The 17520-nt window shown below is 48.4% G+C and overlaps 6 protein-coding genes across 6 annotated transcripts; 2 read left to right on the top strand and 4 right to left on the bottom strand.

Annotated features, from left to right (window-relative positions):
• Window positions 1–104: 104 nt before the first annotated feature.
• On the bottom strand, window positions 105–1798 carry I303_106671 (uncharacterized protein; the record flags this gene model as incomplete). The annotated part of the gene is made up of 6 exons (XM_018411941.1): window positions 105–269; window positions 350–431; window positions 531–1013; window positions 1107–1196; window positions 1321–1530; window positions 1626–1798. 6 exons carry the CDS (start codon window positions 1796–1798, stop codon window positions 105–107), a joined length of 1203 nt encoding a protein of 400 aa, XP_018259142.1.
• Window positions 1799–2746: 948 nt separating this feature from the next.
• On the bottom strand, window positions 2747–6864 carry I303_106670 (uncharacterized protein; the record flags this gene model as incomplete). The annotated part of the gene is made up of 8 exons (XM_018411942.1): window positions 2747–2973; window positions 3066–3272; window positions 3342–4850; window positions 4901–5043; window positions 5097–5902; window positions 5971–6381; window positions 6566–6647; window positions 6749–6864. The coding sequence occupies 8 exons, from the start codon at window positions 6862–6864 to the stop codon at window positions 2747–2749; spliced, it is 3501 nt and encodes a 1166-aa protein (XP_018259143.1).
• Window positions 6865–7416: 552 nt separating this feature from the next.
• On the top strand, window positions 7417–10271 carry I303_106669 (uncharacterized protein; the record flags this gene model as incomplete). The annotated part of the gene is made up of 6 exons (XM_018411943.1): window positions 7417–7537; window positions 7652–9139; window positions 9257–9490; window positions 9654–9778; window positions 9932–10027; window positions 10167–10271. 6 exons carry the CDS (start codon window positions 7417–7419, stop codon window positions 10269–10271), a joined length of 2169 nt encoding a protein of 722 aa, XP_018259144.1.
• Window positions 10272–10845: 574 nt separating this feature from the next.
• Window positions 10846–11740, bottom strand: I303_106668 (uncharacterized protein; the record flags this gene model as incomplete). The annotated part of the gene is made up of 3 exons (XM_018411944.1): window positions 10846–10942; window positions 11060–11273; window positions 11539–11740. 3 exons carry the CDS (start codon window positions 11738–11740, stop codon window positions 10846–10848), a joined length of 513 nt encoding a protein of 170 aa, XP_018259145.1.
• A 1044-nt stretch (window positions 11741–12784) lies between these two features.
• On the top strand, window positions 12785–15412 carry I303_106667 (uncharacterized protein; the record flags this gene model as incomplete). The annotated part of the gene is made up of 8 exons (XM_065969414.1): window positions 12785–12960; window positions 13042–13474; window positions 13613–14029; window positions 14101–14365; window positions 14457–14529; window positions 14599–14648; window positions 14740–14961; window positions 15117–15412. 8 exons carry the CDS (start codon window positions 12785–12787, stop codon window positions 15410–15412), a joined length of 1932 nt encoding a protein of 643 aa, XP_065825486.1.
• A 1001-nt stretch (window positions 15413–16413) lies between these two features.
• Window positions 16414–17388, bottom strand: I303_106666 (uncharacterized protein; the record flags this gene model as incomplete). The annotated part of the gene is made up of 3 exons (XM_018411946.1): window positions 16414–16710; window positions 16786–17190; window positions 17299–17388. The coding sequence occupies 3 exons, from the start codon at window positions 17386–17388 to the stop codon at window positions 16414–16416; spliced, it is 792 nt and encodes a 263-aa protein (XP_018259147.1).
• Between the last annotated feature and the right edge of the window lie 132 nt (window positions 17389–17520).

Here is a 17520-nt window from a genome sequence, read left to right as displayed (position 1 = left end):
TAGGTGATATATATTTTCAATTGTTCGACAAATTACTTTACTATATGTATGTCATCGCAACCTTCCTTTTCTACTGCTAGCTGCAGCCCGCCTCTCACTCGACCTTATCTCCTGAACTGACCCCTTTGCGATCGCTTCATCATTTTGTCGAATTCCTTGACCTCCCTCTTCCTCTGTACGAGATTATGGAATATATCAGCATTGTAGAGCCATTGATCTTGAGGAGCGATACCGGAGCTGAAGGTCGAGTTCCAGTCGCTGAGAATACCCTATTACGACGTTATCTACTTAGCTGATGACCCTATGCTATGAAGCTAGGTTCACCCAGAAGAGAAGATTGGGTACCCACTTCGATGATAGGAGTGTAAGCGATCTGGATGTTGGCGATGGCGATCTCAAAACCGTATTGCTCAGCTTGAAAGGCGGTTACTCTGACGATGATACAATATCGTTAGTCTCCCAGTTTTAGTGCATCCATGGTGCTTCGACAGACTGCCCATACGTCCAAGAAGAATGGAAAGGCTACTCACGCGTCAGATCCACCATATCCTCGATCGAAATCACTAGCAGTCCTCATCAACACGACTCTACTGAAATCCATCTTCTTGGCCATGTGCGCTCTGACCATCGCTTCGAAAATCGCATTATCCTCTTCGGCAGTCAACGCGTATTGTCCGGTACCGTTCGTCCAGAGCGATGTGATATTCCCGAAAGCTTCGTCTAGGAGATTTCCAGCAAAGTATACGTCAGAGGTGGAGACGTCCCCCTTGAATATCTGCGGAGGCTGATTAGCAGGTGCATAGTCGTATTTCGCTCTATAAGTTGCCGCGTCCTCAGTATCGTTCAATTGGACACCGTTGGTATAGGCCATGACTTTTTCTCGAAGATTGGTGTTGAGCTCGTATACTTCTGTACCGTATATAGTGGTTGCTTTCTCTCCCGGTGCGTTTGAACCGAAGAGCCAGTATCCTGTTGTCCAGTTTGAGGGGATTTGTCGAGCGTCGATTTCGTACCTGACCAATAGATACTGTCAGTCTCAGGTCGCCAAATTAGGATTAGACCAAGAGAGCTGGAGATGATTTGTAGAATTGGGGTAGGTGACTTACCCAAGTGCAACTTGGACAGCGTATCTGGCGAATCCGACCGATCCAGTAGTTCCCATATAAGGATTAACTCCAGCGATACCTCCAATCAAGCTGCCGAACAACGCAGAGAATGCATTAGCAAATGATCGTTTTATTCTTGCATCATCGTTGTCTCAAATTATCTTCACCAAACATAGATCAAGAGCGATGAGCTGAATGTGGAATAAAAACTCACAAGTACGTCGAGGTCAGATCAAATTGCTCCGCTAAGAGCATAGCAGAGGTCGAACAAGCAGCATTAATCTCAGACTCCCCGGTCGTCATATGGCATATTGATGCGTCGTCATTACAGCCGATAGATGGGAAGAGGGGGGACAATCCTGGTAAAGTGACGTTGTTGGTGAGGCCGAGAGATTGGGTCCATACGTCCTCCGGGGCGAATAAGCTGAGATTCCAAAATTACATTTGGATCAATCAGTAAAAGCGTTTTTCATACGAAACAAAGCTGTTTATCGAGGAGGGTGGTCTGGTCTAACTCACGAGATCAACATGATTTTGGGCGATAAAGGGAATTCGAAGCTCAACTCCCCACTTCCGCCAGAAGTGGAATTCCCATATGATCCATCTCTACGTTGGGTCGGGGTGGAAGAGACCAAGGGAGATGAGGCTGCTAGAGCGAGAGCGAGACAGAGGAGTGCGGTGCTGAATACCATTGTGTATCCCACTCGTTTGGTCTCTTGAGTTTATAGGATTATATAAGAACAGAAGCAAGAAGGACAAGAAAGATGGGTGATATATGTTGAAGCCGTCGAAAGCCTTTGATGGACGATCGGGCAGAAGACATTCTTCATTCGCTTCCGCTTATCTTTCCTCCTCCACACTCATCAGACACCTTCTTAATAACCTCCCGAGCCGACCGCGTCTATTGCTTCCCGCCGTCGACATGTTTTAACAGCTGCATGTGGTGGTTGGGCTGCTGATAGACCGAAACCCCTGTGCTAAAAGTATAATTAATGATAAAAGCACGGTATGAACCATGAAATCGCATGGGCCAAAAAATCAAGAACCGTGCCTAGATAAGAAATGTCGGACGACTGCTGGTGCGAAAGTATTCAATGATCATTGGACAGATTTTACCGAGGAGATATACTCGACTCGTCTTCAGTCCAGAGCGATCTCGCGCGATGTTGAATGATCGATCAGAAGATCTTGGGCATGGGTGTATGCATGACAGCAGCATGAGCGAAAGGAGTGGCTTAGAGTTATACCAGAGAAAAAGCCGAGTAGGGTTGGATTGGATGCAAGATAAGGCTTTCTCACAGATTGCTATTTATAGACACTAACCTCCTCTGGCATAATAATAATGGTGCCAAGACATCATGAATGAATGTACGAGTTCACACCACTTCGTCTCTTTCTCTCCCGATGTCTCCCAATCCCTATCGACTGACTACTTGTATATCCGGATGAATCAGAACCATCCTTGTATTGTCTGCATACCGTACCATAGAATACCAAACTACTCGTACTACACATACTGCTTCGAGGCCTCCACGACAAAACGACAAATGAACTCCTCTTGAGAAGGAAAGATCGCGAATGGGATATATACATATCAACAAAATGAAATATGCTGGAAGTCCGGTCGGCAATCCTCACTGTTACCTATACCCATAAGGGTTCTGACCTTGATTCTGCTGTTGATACCCATTCCCATTCCCATTGCCCATCATCGGATTGTACCCGGTCATATTAGGCATCATCCCCATTCCCATACCTCCGTACCCCGTCTGCTGAGGCATCATACCGTACCCTGTTTGCTGGGGCATCATTTGTCCAGGTGCACCGTTATATCCCGTCGTCAGAGGTCTGAGGGCATCGTATTTGTCTGTTCACCCAATAATATCGTGTATCAGCACATGAGTCTTCAGTCCTACATGCGCAGAGCATCGAACACGAAGAGAATGGAGTTGGACTTACTAGCATTTTGAGGTTGTTGCTCTTCCGGTTTCCCAAAATCGTTCTTCTTCATCGCTGCGAAGATGTTCGACGGGGCGAACTTGTTTTGATCGCCTGTCTGTTGTGGTTGTTGGGGAGGTGGCATGTTAGCGATGGCATTGAAAGACGATTGCTGCTGTTGCATTTGAGGTTGTTGCATTCCCATGCCACCGGGGTAGCCTGTAAAGTCTGCATTTCATATCCAAGATATATCAGCGTCCAGTTTTTGGACTGAGCTAGAAGATAAGCTGCACTCACTCGGCTGCATGCCCAATTGCTGTTGTTGCCCTCCATATCCTTGCTGGAACCCAGCTTGGTAGCCCGTCGGCTGAGCCATCATCTGTTGTTGCGGTTGCTGCTGAGGCGAGAATCCAGTCTGCTGAGCTGTCATAGGGGACATGCCTCTTGTAGGTACAAACATCCCAGTCACTTGAGGCTGCATAGGGTTCAAAAGACCTGCATTGGCAGGAACTGGAGCCAGGGGACCTCTTGGGCCAGTTGCTTGAGGTGATTGTTGCTGTTGCTGTTGCGGCTGGAATCCCGTTTGCTGGTTGTACAACTGAGACATCGGTTGACCAGTGTTCTGTACGCCCAAGCCGTAATTCTGAGCAGGTGGACGAGGTTGACCAACCATTTGCGCGACTTGGTTGAAGGAGCCACTTCCACCTGTATCATTCGCTGACAGGCCCGTACTGGCCGGTCGAAGAGCGTTGATCTGCGCAAGTAGAGAATCGGTATTGTTCGCTGGACCTGTGGGAGAGGCTGTGACTGCGGCAGCAGGCGTAGACTGGAATACTGGTGGAGCAGGTGGAGCGGGAGGTGCAGGAGGCGCAGGTGAAGCGGGTTTCGAGGTCGGTTTGATAGTCCATGCGTCATCATCGAATCCAGCTATCAAAGGCGCTTTCTTCTCTTCTGCAGGCGGAGGAGATATGGTCACTGGTGGAGGAGTAGGTGCTTGAGGAGGCGAAGAGATGGAGGCTTTCGATAATTGGTCTGAAGCAGCTGTGAGTGCAGCGGCATCGACACTTTCAAGACCACTAGCTTTCTTTTCGGGTCGACCTCGACGGGTATTGTTGGACAACTTTCCGCCTGGTCCAGTAAATAGTCCAGGAGGTGGTTGAGGGGCGGTACCTTTTCTACCGCTGTTCTCAAATTCCTGTAACTGTCTAGCATACTCCATATCTTGGTCAATCTGCGCTTGTTGCTCCGGGGTCTTCTTGGCAAACCTGTTCTGAATGGCTTTCCGGACCCGAATTACATCGCCTTCTTTCAGACCCAGCGTTCGGAGAGTACTGCTTTCCAACTCAGGTAAGATTGATTCATCGATTCTGTCCCTCTCAAAGTTCGCGGCGTATCTCGTGCAGTCATCCATATCACACCCGGCAGATAGGAAAAATTCGAACCAGTCGAATCGAGGTTTTCGAGGCTTAGGCATAGCCATAGCTTCGGGTGGAATGGGCTCCTCAGCTGGCATGGTTCGACGTTGACTCTCGGTTGATCGGGTAGGCGGTGTGTTGTTACCGTTTCGACGACTTGATTGACCAAGAGGGACATCATCATCGTCCATAGCAGCAGCACGCTTCTTCGCCTCATGTCGTCTGATCAATTCACTATCTCTGGCCGACATCTTCTCCAAGGGCACTTCGATGATGACACCGTTGACTTTGTGCAATCGGATCTTGTTGCCGTTGAGACCAAGGTATTCAGCTTCTACATTGAATTGACCAGATTTATCGCTCCATGTCCTGATTCGGTTGGGATTGGGCTCTACAGCAATGGTCAGCAACGACAAGTTTTGCGAAGTATCAACGACTTACTTGGTCGGTTGTTCTCAGGTGGTCTGGCAGGAGCAGCATGACCACGGGTGGGCAATTTCTCAGCAGCAGCGGCCACATCATTATTCGAGGGTCTTTTGGTGATCTTGGGAGGTTGCAAACCACCACTTCGGGCTCTTTCACGGCTATTTCCGACAGTCAGCTTATATGAAGCCAAGAACGCAAGGGAAGAACATACGCAGCCTCAGCATTAGCTTCTCTCTGCCTTCTCTCCTCTTCCTGTCGCTTGAGCGCTTTCCTAGCAGCCTTCTCTCTTTGCTCCTCCTGAATCGCTTCCGCCAATTGTCTATCCTCTTCTTCCTGTGCTTGTCTAGCTTCGGCAGCAGCCTGGATCCTTCGGCGTTCCTCAGCAGCAGCTTGAGACTGCCTTTTACGTTCCGCTTCCAGCTGAGCAGCGGCCTCGGCTTCTCGTTCTCTCTCATCCTCACTATCCGGCGCTTCTTCCGCGGAAGCTGCTTGAGGAGCAGATCCGTCGTCTAATTGGACGTATGCGGCAGGTACAACACCTTCTTGTCCTCTGGAGTTCTTCACCAGCCACCATTCGTCATTCTCTTTGTCTACTATCGTCACTGTTTCCCCGTCTTTCACCGTCAACTCGTCGTCCCCATCGGCGTCGAAGTCGTATTGAACGGTAGCTGTTTGACCGGAGCCTGAAGAAGCTGGTTCCGGCTCAGGGGCAAAGCGCACGCCTCGCGGCTCGGCAGCTACTGCAGCGGAAGGAGGTACGTTCCTGGTAGGAGGTGGGAGAGTTTCTTCCTCCGCTGAGGAATACCCTCCTCTAGCTTCGTTGATCATCTCTAAGGCTTCTCCGGCGGCGGCTTTGCTAGTCTCAAGTTTGGCTAGGATAGCTTTAGTGGTGTCGGAGCTGCCGCAGTGGAATTGCAGTGGTTGACCAAGAGTAGCGAAACTGAGATTTAGGGTTTTAGACGATGGCTGAGCGACAGATGTCAGGTCGGTGATGGGGAATTGTCGGACTGGTGCGGACTAAGACGACGATCGTGTATCAGTTATTGTCACATCTGGAGATGTGGTGAGGATCTGACTTGACTTACCTTATCGGTATCCGAAGCGAAGAAAACGGCTGCATTGCCTACACCCAGAGTACCCTTCTTCTTCTTCTTGCCATCCAGCTCACTGATACTCCAAGTCTCAACTTTATCTTTCAACTTCAGCTGACGTTGTTTCTCGGCTAGCTCCTTCTCCTTCTCCGCTTGTCGTGCAGCTTCCAGCTCAGCAGCTGCATCAGCCGCATCTGCAACTTCCACTTCGGCCGACTCGTCCATCGGTTCACAATAGTTTCTCGGGACAAATCCTAGCTTTTCATCCCCGCCCTCGACCCTCACTAGAAGCCAGTCTTCCTCGATTGAGTATACATGCAGTGAAGCCTCGTCACCCATCGAGAGTTCCTCCGGAGACGTCGATTCATACGCGAACATCGCTCGAGTGGTATTGACCGGTGGTATCTATAAAGTCACGTCAGCATCCTACGTGGAAGAGTAGATGGGTATTTTTCAAAACGCGAGGGAGAATGTTGGGGAGGGCAAGCTGAGGACGGTCCATGCCTTCCGCAGATGGTCGCCATCTGACCTAAGACCGACCGGCGGAAAGGTGGATAGCAGTGCGACTGTAGAGGAGACGATGACTCACCTCTTCCACGTAGCTGGCAGGTACCAACCCCACACTGCCTTCGGCATCTCCGTCGTCTTCCTTGGCTTTTGCTTTCCACCAGCTGCAAAATGTTATTCCAGATCAGTGTTGTCCCTTCGAGGCTGATTCATACTCTGCCTGTCTCTCTCCACGTCTCATCAGTGCGGTCGGCCATGGACTCACTCATCGTCCTCTTTCTCTATAATGTAGAAGATTTGATCCTCCTTGAACGAAATCTCGGTCTCGGGATCTTGCGCATCGTAATCGTACAACGCCTTTGCGACAGCTACGTACGCCATGGTGAAGCGGTTTCCGAGCGTTAATACGCTGCGTTGTTATTGGTCAGTCCGTGTGATCTCGAAAGATGGGGCGTTCGAAGGGAAGAGTAGAGAGCGGTCTCGAGTAAGGTAGACCTTCTATAGATGTGATGCAATGTGATAGCTTGTGATTGTTCTTGTGAGACATGAATAGAAGGAATGAACGAGCCGGACCGAGTGCATTTGGAGTGGATGGATGAGGTGAGCTCATGGCGCTTCACACTGACGTAGTACCCTGAACTCATCTCAGGGTTGAATCACCATTACACTTTGACTACGAAAGTATCGTAATGAAACAATTGACCCTTTGTAATGAGATTACGATCCTCCACCTCGATTCAATCCTTGCTTGGCGGTGAATTGATGGATTGATTGAATGATGATTCCCAATATTTCATTTCAGCACCCACGGCTCTTCATTATATCGTTTGCTGATCGACGAGTCCCAGACCCTCCTCTTGTTCTCGCTCTTTGCCCTTCCTTCTTCTCTACCTTGGCTCTTCTGTCCGTGTCATCGCGGAGTGCTTGTGCATAATGTCGCGGCCCACAACAGCTCCTCGAGCTGGAGGCTCAAAATCTTCCAGTAATCCTGGACCTACACCTGCTGGATCGAGTCCTGCGAATATACCAAGGCGTAATCCCGGTACTTTGCCTGGTAAGCGTTTCAGAGCCATATAAAACCCATCTCACAATGTCCACAAAACCTCTGTGCTTCCGCCAGCCCAAAGTGCTCGGTAAGAATTTGCTTACACGACAACACCCAATGTAGGTCTCGCCAGAACAGCGTCTTCCCTACGTCAAGGGACCCCGCTCGCTCCGTCTTCTTCCACCCTCGCATCCCTTCCAGCTCACTTACGGAACCTCTCCGTTCCCAAAATCCCCTCTCCTTTGGGGAGAGGTACTCCCGCTAGAGGTGTTCGTCAATCCTTACCATCCAGAACATCAAAGACTACCGAGAGGCATGTGCTCTTACCTGAGGATCCCCAACTGGCGCCCCTGCCCAAATCGCCCATGGGATCTCAAGTCAATTTACTCGTTCCTCCTCCGAAATCAATGCGCGAAGCACGCCAACAGCAACAACAATATTACCAACAACACCCTTCTTCTTCATCGATCAATATCGCTTCTTCCTCTTCGGACGAGCGAAGCGATGCGGAGAAAATGACGAAGCGCGAACGAGAAGAGAACAGACTTCCCAGATTAACGGCATACGCTACGGCAGAGGGATACAGGTTGAAATTACTCCAAGCGTTCTTGAAGCGGGAACACGGTGTAGGGGTAGTCAGGGTGTTCGACGATTGCGTGTACGCAGTCTACAATTTACCCCTTCTTCCCGGCTACGGGGCTTCCACGAAAGTACGATCGAGTCCAGCTGTGAAGTCTCCCGGCGGAGTCAGTCTGTTGGAAAGGATGACTATGGCTGAAGATCTGGGGTATAACGACTCGTATTTCCCAAGAGAAGATCCGAGCGAAGCTACACCCGCAGAATACATCTTATCTGCGACTCCGCCTTCTCCTACGGGGCCGATCGGCGATCTGATCGATATCCAGGTACCCGGCGATCAAGTGCGAGAGGAGGTCAGAGAACATCTAGAAAGGGAAGATACGGAAGAAGGGGCATTGGGTCTGAGGATGGCTCAAGCTGAGGCTGAACAGATTGCTCAGGAGCATCTGGAACATCAATTGAGGGATGAAGGATTAGACGTAATATCGTCTGAACCTGAAGAGGTCTTACCGAGCTCGACGTCTTTACCTGAAATTCCTGCTTCGCCGGACAGAGAGTTGGGTACGCATCCAGATAGTAAATACCCAGGACATCTCGAACATATCCCTGCTCAAGCTTTATCGCCCGACGAATTGGCTTCTCCACACTTACATCCTTCTCCACCTGCGTCAGCTCCTCCGGATCTGCCGACCCAACAATCTCCTCCTGCTACTTCGGATTCGAGGGAGTCGCAAAGATCTCCCGAAAATGAAATCACGCATAGATCGTATTCGCATCCGCAGGAACAAAGGCCGATAAGGAAGAGGAGGAAGTCTCACACCACGCAGAACGTGGCCGAGGCTGTATTCTTCTCGTATGGGGTCTCGGTCTTCTTTGGGTTTAGCGAGAGTGAAGAGAGGGAGATCATGGAGGATTGCGAGACGGCCGGAAGCTGGATGAGGGGTCTGAGGGAGGATGATTGGGAAATTGAAGAATTCCATTATGTCTACGATTCGGATGCTGAACAACCTAGGATATATAATGATATGTTCAGTGAGTCAGCCTAAGCCGTCTCTTGCTCGGTCCCTTTATTCTGTGGAGAGTCAGAGTTCGAGGGGTCGAATGAAGTGTGTCCGCTTTGGTGCTGTGCTGACTCGAAATGATATATAGCATTCAAATCGCATTCTCATTTATTCAAATTATCCTTGGCCCACGCCATAGCTCAATCGAACAAACTGTCGATATATGAGTCGGTCATGCAAGAGACCCTGTCTTTGACAGCTTCCTTCCCCAAGGAATTGTCTACAACGGGTCATCTGCAATTGACGAGGAGGGAAGCGCTGAAGATGACTGGGCGATTGTTCAAGCTGAGGATGGACGTGAATCTGATTGGGGGTATATTGGGTGAGTTGCGGGATTGACCTGCGGGCTCTCTTGAAGCGATTCATCAATTAGACTGGTTCAAAAAGAGCCGGGCTCGAGATCACTACACAGTCGTCGTATCACCCTTGGAGTGACTAAAGTGCTTTGTTGTCGGACGAAAAGCTAATCCACAGTATGTTCTCAGATACACCCGAGCTATTTTGGTCCGAAGCATCCCTTTTCCCATTGTACGAGGCGATCCACGAATACTTGGAGATCGGTCCTAGGATTCAAGTCCTGAATGACAGGTTGGCAGTAGCTGGAGATCTGGTGAGCTGTCTTCTGGCTCTGGACCACCATCTCATATCCCGCCCTCTTTGCGTGACAAGGCGGGAAACGTTCAATGCAGCGCAATCGTGACTTCTATGCTCGACTTGCCATTGACGCTGATGCTGACACCACATTGTATTTGCAAATTGGCAGCTGGAGATCATACACGAATACATCGAAGAAAGAGCAACGCACAGGATCACATGGATCATCATTTGGTTGATTGTCGTAGCTTGTTTCGTCGAAGCTGTGAGTTGAGAGTTTTCTCCTACATTATCACATCATCCACATATTGGTCATCATGGTCAATATTATCATCATCATTGTGCTACTTGTGTTACAAGGGAAAATACAAGGAAGAAATGCTAATTCTCCGTCGTGACAACAGGGCGAAGTAATTGCTCGATTAGTATTCCATGCTATCCCCAGAGAAAGCGGTGAATTCTTATTATACAAAGCACCTAGATTACTCATCTCCAACGGTTCGTCATGATCGTGATCGTGATCACATTTGCTCGACTCCCCTGAATCTTATAATCTGTTGAAGTCTGTATCGTTTTGATGACCTTGATATATAGATGCGTTCATACGAGCTTGTTCAGGTTGTATACTATGATCAATGTATGATGTCTATGAGTATGAGTATGAGTATGAGTATGAGTATGATATTGCGTGGGTATTAGGTTTCGTGAGACTAGTCAGTGATCTCCAATATTCAACGAAAACTAAAATTAAAGTGAAGCCTTGTTCCGATGATCGTTCTCACTCCGATGATATATCATACTGTATATACATGCGATAGTTATAAGGCTTTATTAGATAGATGTTGGTGTTACTGTTGAAATTGAAAATGAAATCCATTATATACGAGTTATATCAGCCTGTCTATCCTATCCTATCCTGTCCTACCCTGTCCTATTCTGTCCTACTGTCCTCAAATTTGCAAATGCCGTCAGCCTTCCTTGAGAACAACCTGTTCCTCTCTTCCACATCCTCTTTTTTCCTTACACCATTTACTATGATCTTATATCGTCCAAAATCAGGCAATATATGGTCCGAGGGCTCGCTTAGTCGGCGTACAAGGTCGACTTGTGTACACCGTATCTGCCTCTAGCCACGAAGGCGAGTGTAATGAGGAATACGAGGGTGATAAGGAGGATGATCCTATACGTCGGGTATAATGGTCAGCATTGATTGATTGTTTGATGTGATAGGGAAGAAGGTTTTGTATTGTTTTGTTCCGATGAATGTTCTGGGATGACAACGGTGTGCCAGACTCACGTATCAATCCAACTTATAACCACCAAACCCTTGACCACACCGCACCTTGAATAACTATCGCCTGATTTCCCACAGTCAATCTTATCTGTCAATGCGGTCAAACTCGCTGCGCCGATCACGTAGAGGATGAAGCCGATCGTCGTGGGCACCAAGTGGGAGAGGATTCCGAAGGCGACGTGGTTGCCCAACAATTGGAATCCGACTGTTAAGATGACTGATTGCGAGGCGAGATGAAGGGTGGTCAGCATTGAGCGGTAGACGGTATTGAGGTTGAACCGCCATCTGGTGAATGGGAGAAGGTGAATGAGGGAGTAGATTGATTGTGAAAAGGCGAAGGAGAGAAAGAGAGAGAGTAGGCTGGGAGGAATACCGGGAAGGAGTGTAGAAGGAAGATAGACAAGCGGGAGAAGAGTGACTACCAGCAAAGAGGAGGTGCGCGGACAAAGGTGAAAAATAAGTAGAGGCCACAGAATACTCACTACCAAACGCAGTCATCCAGACACTTGCAACTAACAATATCCTGATTCTCGCCGTGTATGCACTAGTATGAACAGGCGGGTATCCATCTTTGTTATAGTGCGCCACCAAGGTAGCGGAGATGATCAGGGCTATGATGGATACTAAGAGGGTCAATCCGAATAGGACTGAATGCGAGATTCGCACGGCTCGATCGGATGGCATCTTGCGCGAGTCGTGGGTGATGGATGGTGTAAGAGTAAGTCAAGAGATGTCAAGGTGTGTTATCTTAATCTGCGCTGCCTCACAGTAAGGATGTATGTGGGGAACAAGAGATCCATAAAACATACACATATATATATATACCTGTACCACAAATGGTTTTGCCATCCACCATTTTCATTACTCGAGTATTCCTGCTTTCGTCATAATTAGCTCGTTTCTCATCGAATCACTAATTACGGCCCCATCTGATCCTAGACCCTATCCCGTCCGGCATTCGCTTTTTACTCACCATCATCATCATGTGTCGATCATCCGTCATCACTACCCAAAACAGCAAAACAGCAACATGACAGCAGAATCAATTTCTTCCGCCGAAAGGGGTATAGTATAATGACGTCACTACCATCAAACTCTTAAAGGGATCAAAGGGATCAAAAGTGCCATCAGCCTGAAACATGATTCCATTTGAGGCGTTGGTCCGAGTTGATATCAGGTAGAAAGGAGGGTAGACATGTGATTGTGATGTAAATTGATTCCGTCGCATTGACATGGATTCTTTTCGTCCTATTTCCCCGCAGATCACGGGTTACGCGTAGTGACACTCACCAAAGATAGATTTCATACACAAAGATAGATTTCATACACAGCTTTTTTGCCTTTCGACTTTCACAAAACCACTGGATCTGCTTGTCAGCGATACCAACACACAAAAGGTGTGGAACATTCCTGTAGAGACGAGAGACGACCTCAACTCCTCCATCAAGCAGACCTGTAGACAGTCATCACGAAGCTCACGAATTGTAACGAACGAAAGGACGAACGAAAGACCCGTTCCCCTCGATCTCACGTAAGACGACGAAAATAGAATACAAGTCACGAAGAAGAGAGTCCCCTCAAATTCGTCCAGCTAGATAGACTGATCGATCCATAATACAAGTAAAGCGGATTGTGACAAACATATCATCAAGCTCTGTGAGACCTATTTCGGATCGAAAGCATCGACATCGACGTCGACGGCCTAGCTGTACAGCTTCTCCTCCCAAGATGCCTCTCTCACCTTCAGTCATCCTTCACGTCCTCTCCCTCACCGCGCTGTCGGTCGCTCCTTCTCTCGCTCAAGCCCAAACACCCAATACATTCAAGTATGTCGGATTGTCGGGTGTATCAGCTCAACAGCTGTTTTTAGGAACTCTGAACAAAGTGTATATAGTCGACAAAACGTGAGTCGAGTCGATATTCTATACCACTATCTTTAACCCGCTGGGTTTGTGACACTGATCTTCGCTTCGCTTTTCTCGCAGCGAAAATAACAATGCCACCGTCAATGGCCATCCAGCATGGGCAACAGAGTACGATCTCACGACCAACGAATTCCGAACGATGGACGTCCTGTCCAACTCGTTCTGCGCAGGAGGGACAGTACTGGGTAATGGAACGTGGTTGAATGTCGGGGGGAATCAAGCGATTACGTATAACGGTGTAGCGATGCCCAATACGCAACAGACCGGACAATCGCCATACAAAGATTGGGACGGTGGGAAAGCGATTCGTCTGATTGATCCGTGCGATGATGAGTCCTGCGAATGGGTGGATAATCCGGCGATGTACATGACCAGCAGGAGATGGTATCCCACCCTAGAGACGCTGGAGGACGGTTCGGCGATGATCATGGGTGGGTGTGAGTGGGGAGGGTATGTCAATTATGCGGATAATCAGAATAACCCGACGGTCGAGGTGAGTATCACCTGCAGTTCTGTCGCTTTCAATCATTTGACGAGGCTGCTTGAGCGACTCAGTCCAGACTCATGATCCTATCATCATAGTGATTGAGATCGAAGATGTAGAGCTGAAGCTGGTTTTCATGGACCGTAGTACTTCCCCTCGAAAGGAACCCCATTCACCTTGAATTTCCTCCTGAAAACAATGCCCGTTAACCTCTTCCCGCTGGTCTGGCTCTTACCTTCTGGAAATATGCTGGTCCAAGCCGAGTTCCAAGCGGAGATCTTCGATTATAAGAACAACATAGAATACCCAATTGCGGATATACCGGATTGTGTAAGAGTATACCCCGCTTCAGCAGGTACAGCAGTCTTCCCCATGACTCCAGAGAACAATTGGACAGCCACGATCATATTCTGCGGTGGAACGTTTTTGGAGGCGGATCAATGGACGACTACTTGGGCTATCAATACGTACCCTGCCAACCAAAGTTGCGTGAAGATAACCCCGGACGTGGATTTGAATTGGTATCATGAGGATCCGCTTGATACGGGGCGATCAATGGGTAATGTGAGTGCGAAAACCCTTCATTAATGGATAATCGTCGCTTCAAGTGAAGCTGATCATGCGACTGAATGTAGTTCATCAACTTACCTGACGGTCGACTGTTCTACGTAAATGGCGCGCATTTGGGTACTGCAGGATACGGACCGGAAGACTGGACTATTGGTCAATCTTATGCAGATCAACCGGTATACCAATCGTGGTATTTCGATCCCAAAGCTGCGGCGGGATCCAAGTGGTCCAAAGCTGCTGTGTCACCGATTCCAAGGATGTACCACAGTGTGGCGAGCTTATTACCGGATGGAAGTGTGATCGTTTCTGGAAGTAACCCAAATGCCGATTGTGAGTCCGCGCTTACCGACTACGCTATCGGGTATTTAACGGTGAGAGTGAAGAATGCACAGGACTGACTCCTGTTCGGTGCTGCAATCAGACGTCAGCAAAGAGCTGAATACCACATACACCTATTTCACCCAATATCAAGTGGAGATCTTCTACCCTGATTAGTGAGCTGCCCGGGCTGCCGTAGTCAACGAACCACGTGCGTACAGATAAGCTGACAAGTGATGGTATAGCTGGGGCAAGACTAAACCGAACCCTACCGGCATGCCAACTCAATTGACTTGTGAGTCTTACAGTCCTTTCTTTTATCATATCATTTGAGCTCGCGCTGCTCATCACTGCGCAGAAGCGTTTCCTGACGAATTTTGCGGTAGATGGAGGCGACCCATTCGATATCCACCTGACACTTGCCGACCTCGATAATAGCGCTATCAACATCAACAAGACCCGAGCGGTGATCATCCGAACTGGTTTCTCGACGCATACGATGAATATGGGTCAACGGCATGTTGAGCTGGATACTAGTTTCACGACTCAGGATGATGGCGGGGCGATATTGCATGTTGCCCAGGTGGAACCTAATCCAGCTATATTGGGTGAGCGGTGTTCCATCCCTTTCTCTCCAAAAGCTATCTCTTCAGGATCCACTCCATTTTTCGCTTCTCCTCACACATCTGCGTATTTGTTACTCTTGCGTACGCTCGTCGAATTGAGCGAAGAGCAACGACTGATTCTTTTTCGTTCCACTTAGTACCCGGCCCAGCATTATTCTTCATCGTAGTCAACGGCGTCCCGTCGAACGCTTCTTGGGTGACAATAGGCGACGGTATAATAGGACAACAAACTATAAAACCCCGAAGTGTCTTGCCGCGATCTCAGATATCGGCTCAGCTGATGGCTCAGTACGGAGGATATACGGGGAGAAGCAGTTATGCGGTGGACACCTCTGCGAGTGCAAAACGAGTCTCGGTTGATCCTGTGTACACTGTGCAGGTTGTTGTAGGTGCGATAATAGGGATTATATCGTTATGTCTATTCAATCTCTAGTCGGGATGACCTGACCTAGGTGATGGGTATTTTGGGGCTTAGATCCTTGATTATTCTAGTGCATGGCACGTTCAGCAGTAGTACAGGACATTCGTTTCATGATATGCCTTTATGATTCTCAAAACGAGTACTTGGTTCCTTTCGGTATTTCTATATGGTAATATAGTTGCAGTATAGACTTATGAATATCATGTCTTCACAGTCTTCACAGTCTTCACAGTCTTCACAGTCTTCACAGTCTTCACAGTCTTCACAGTCTTCACAGTCTTCACAGTCTTCACAGTCTTCACAGTCTTCACAGTCTTTGCAGTCTTTGCGCAGGATGTACGGATGTACGTCGTGTCTTTCATCATCTATTCCGAGGAAAGCACAAAATACTGTATTCCTCTGATACTGTATTCGTTGATTTGCATGCTAATTTCGGCATTATACGATACTGTAAGGAAGACCTCTTCTCGGCAAGTTTCAGTTACATCACTCGTACTTATCAATTATTTTACACGCTTTCGAATAAACTGGGCCTCTTCTCGTATACTCGTCTATGAGATATGATGGGCAAGCCGTAGGTTCAATCAGCCCCGATCTCCCAATCTCCCAATTTCCCGATCTCCCAATCTCAATCTCGTCGTTCTGTCATTATCTCATCAATCATTGGTAATACTTCGATACTGTCATCATCCCTCCGTCAGATAGCCTCCCTCGATTCACTCGTCTTGAGATATGATCAGTGTTAGATAGATAGATAAAGCACTGGGTTTAGCGATAAGCCACTAACTCCACTTTGATAGACTCTCCGTATCCGAACGCTTGGAGTCGGTTTCTTGCCGTATTAGCATTGTCGGGTCAGCATATTGTGCGTGATCTTCGGGCTCGTCAACGTCACACGATCATAAGGATAGCTACACGATGCTCGAAGTCATATCAGCTTTGAATTGAATTCAGATAGATGCTTAGTCTCTGATCGGCCGATATGTTCTGTCCTGATGAGAGAGAAGCGGCCCTCACCTTGCTTGACTGTCGTAAGAGACAACCTGGATGATCTCCATGTCCACACCCTGCATATCGGTAGATCCCGGAGTGAGCATAAGTGAGGAGACATGACTTAATCCCGCTGAGCTCAATGTCTCGGTCGACGAAGAACTGAGTATTGGGGTAGCTGTCGCGAATGCTTCGGTGGAGATAGAGAACGACTGGTGAGATGATGATGTGTATAGCGACCAATTAGGGTGGTCTTGATCGTATCTTTCATCAAGGTTTGATGTCTCCTGGACCGGCGAGGAGAGAGGATGGGGATTAGCCTGGAGATGATAGCCTCGATCAGCAAAACATCTTCTCACACAAATCTACGAATCCGGTCTCGACTGACGACATACCGAAAGATGCCCTATGTAGCCCCTATCCGGATTGCGCTCGTTTGGGTTGTAGACATATGCATTATCCTCGTCATTATCCGACGATGAAGGTCTCAATTCTCTTCTTCTATAGGGTATGATCGGCCATAGGTCTGATGCGTCAATTGTTGATTCGTGAGGCGTATTTCCTTCTGCGGAATCGGAGTCGAATGCTTTGCTGGGACACGCATATCCCAAGCTCGAGTGAGTAGCTTCGAACATCTCAGAGTAGGAAGGGCGGTGCGATAGCTGGGTACGCTCGTATGATGTGGGGAAATAGAAAGAGTCCGACGGGAGTCTGCATTGTTGTAACGCGATAGGGTAAGTAGTGGGCATCAGATGTTTTTCATCAGTATTCAGATTGAGTTCTTCCCCGATTCTTGATCGCTTCAGTACATGTGTTTGCGTTTCATCAGTACGGCAGACGGTCGGTACTCGTAGATATCGTCCGACTCAGCTGGGGCTCAAAGCAAGTCGGGCGACAGTATCGCTCACCTTGGTATGTCGCTCTTCACTGTCAATGTCGAGCAACGTCTCCTCTTCCTCCCTCGACTGCCCTTCCCAATCTCGCTTCATACCTCTCATAACACTTTGATTCAACGTACAATAACAAGCATCGAAACAACAGGATATGTGATACTTGAACCGCTCTGAAGGAAGCATCGACAAGAGGTGGACAAATTGGGTGGAGGGTTCACGTGTATGACGGTATGACCA

This window comes from Kwoniella dejecticola, chromosome 8, assembly GCF_000512565.2.
Source record: "Kwoniella dejecticola CBS 10117 chromosome 8, complete sequence".
Classification (NCBI taxonomy): Eukaryota; Fungi; Basidiomycota; class Tremellomycetes; order Tremellales; family Cryptococcaceae; genus Kwoniella; species Kwoniella dejecticola.
Note: the sequence above shows the minus strand (reverse complement) of the source record. Positions and strands in the feature narration are given on the sequence as shown.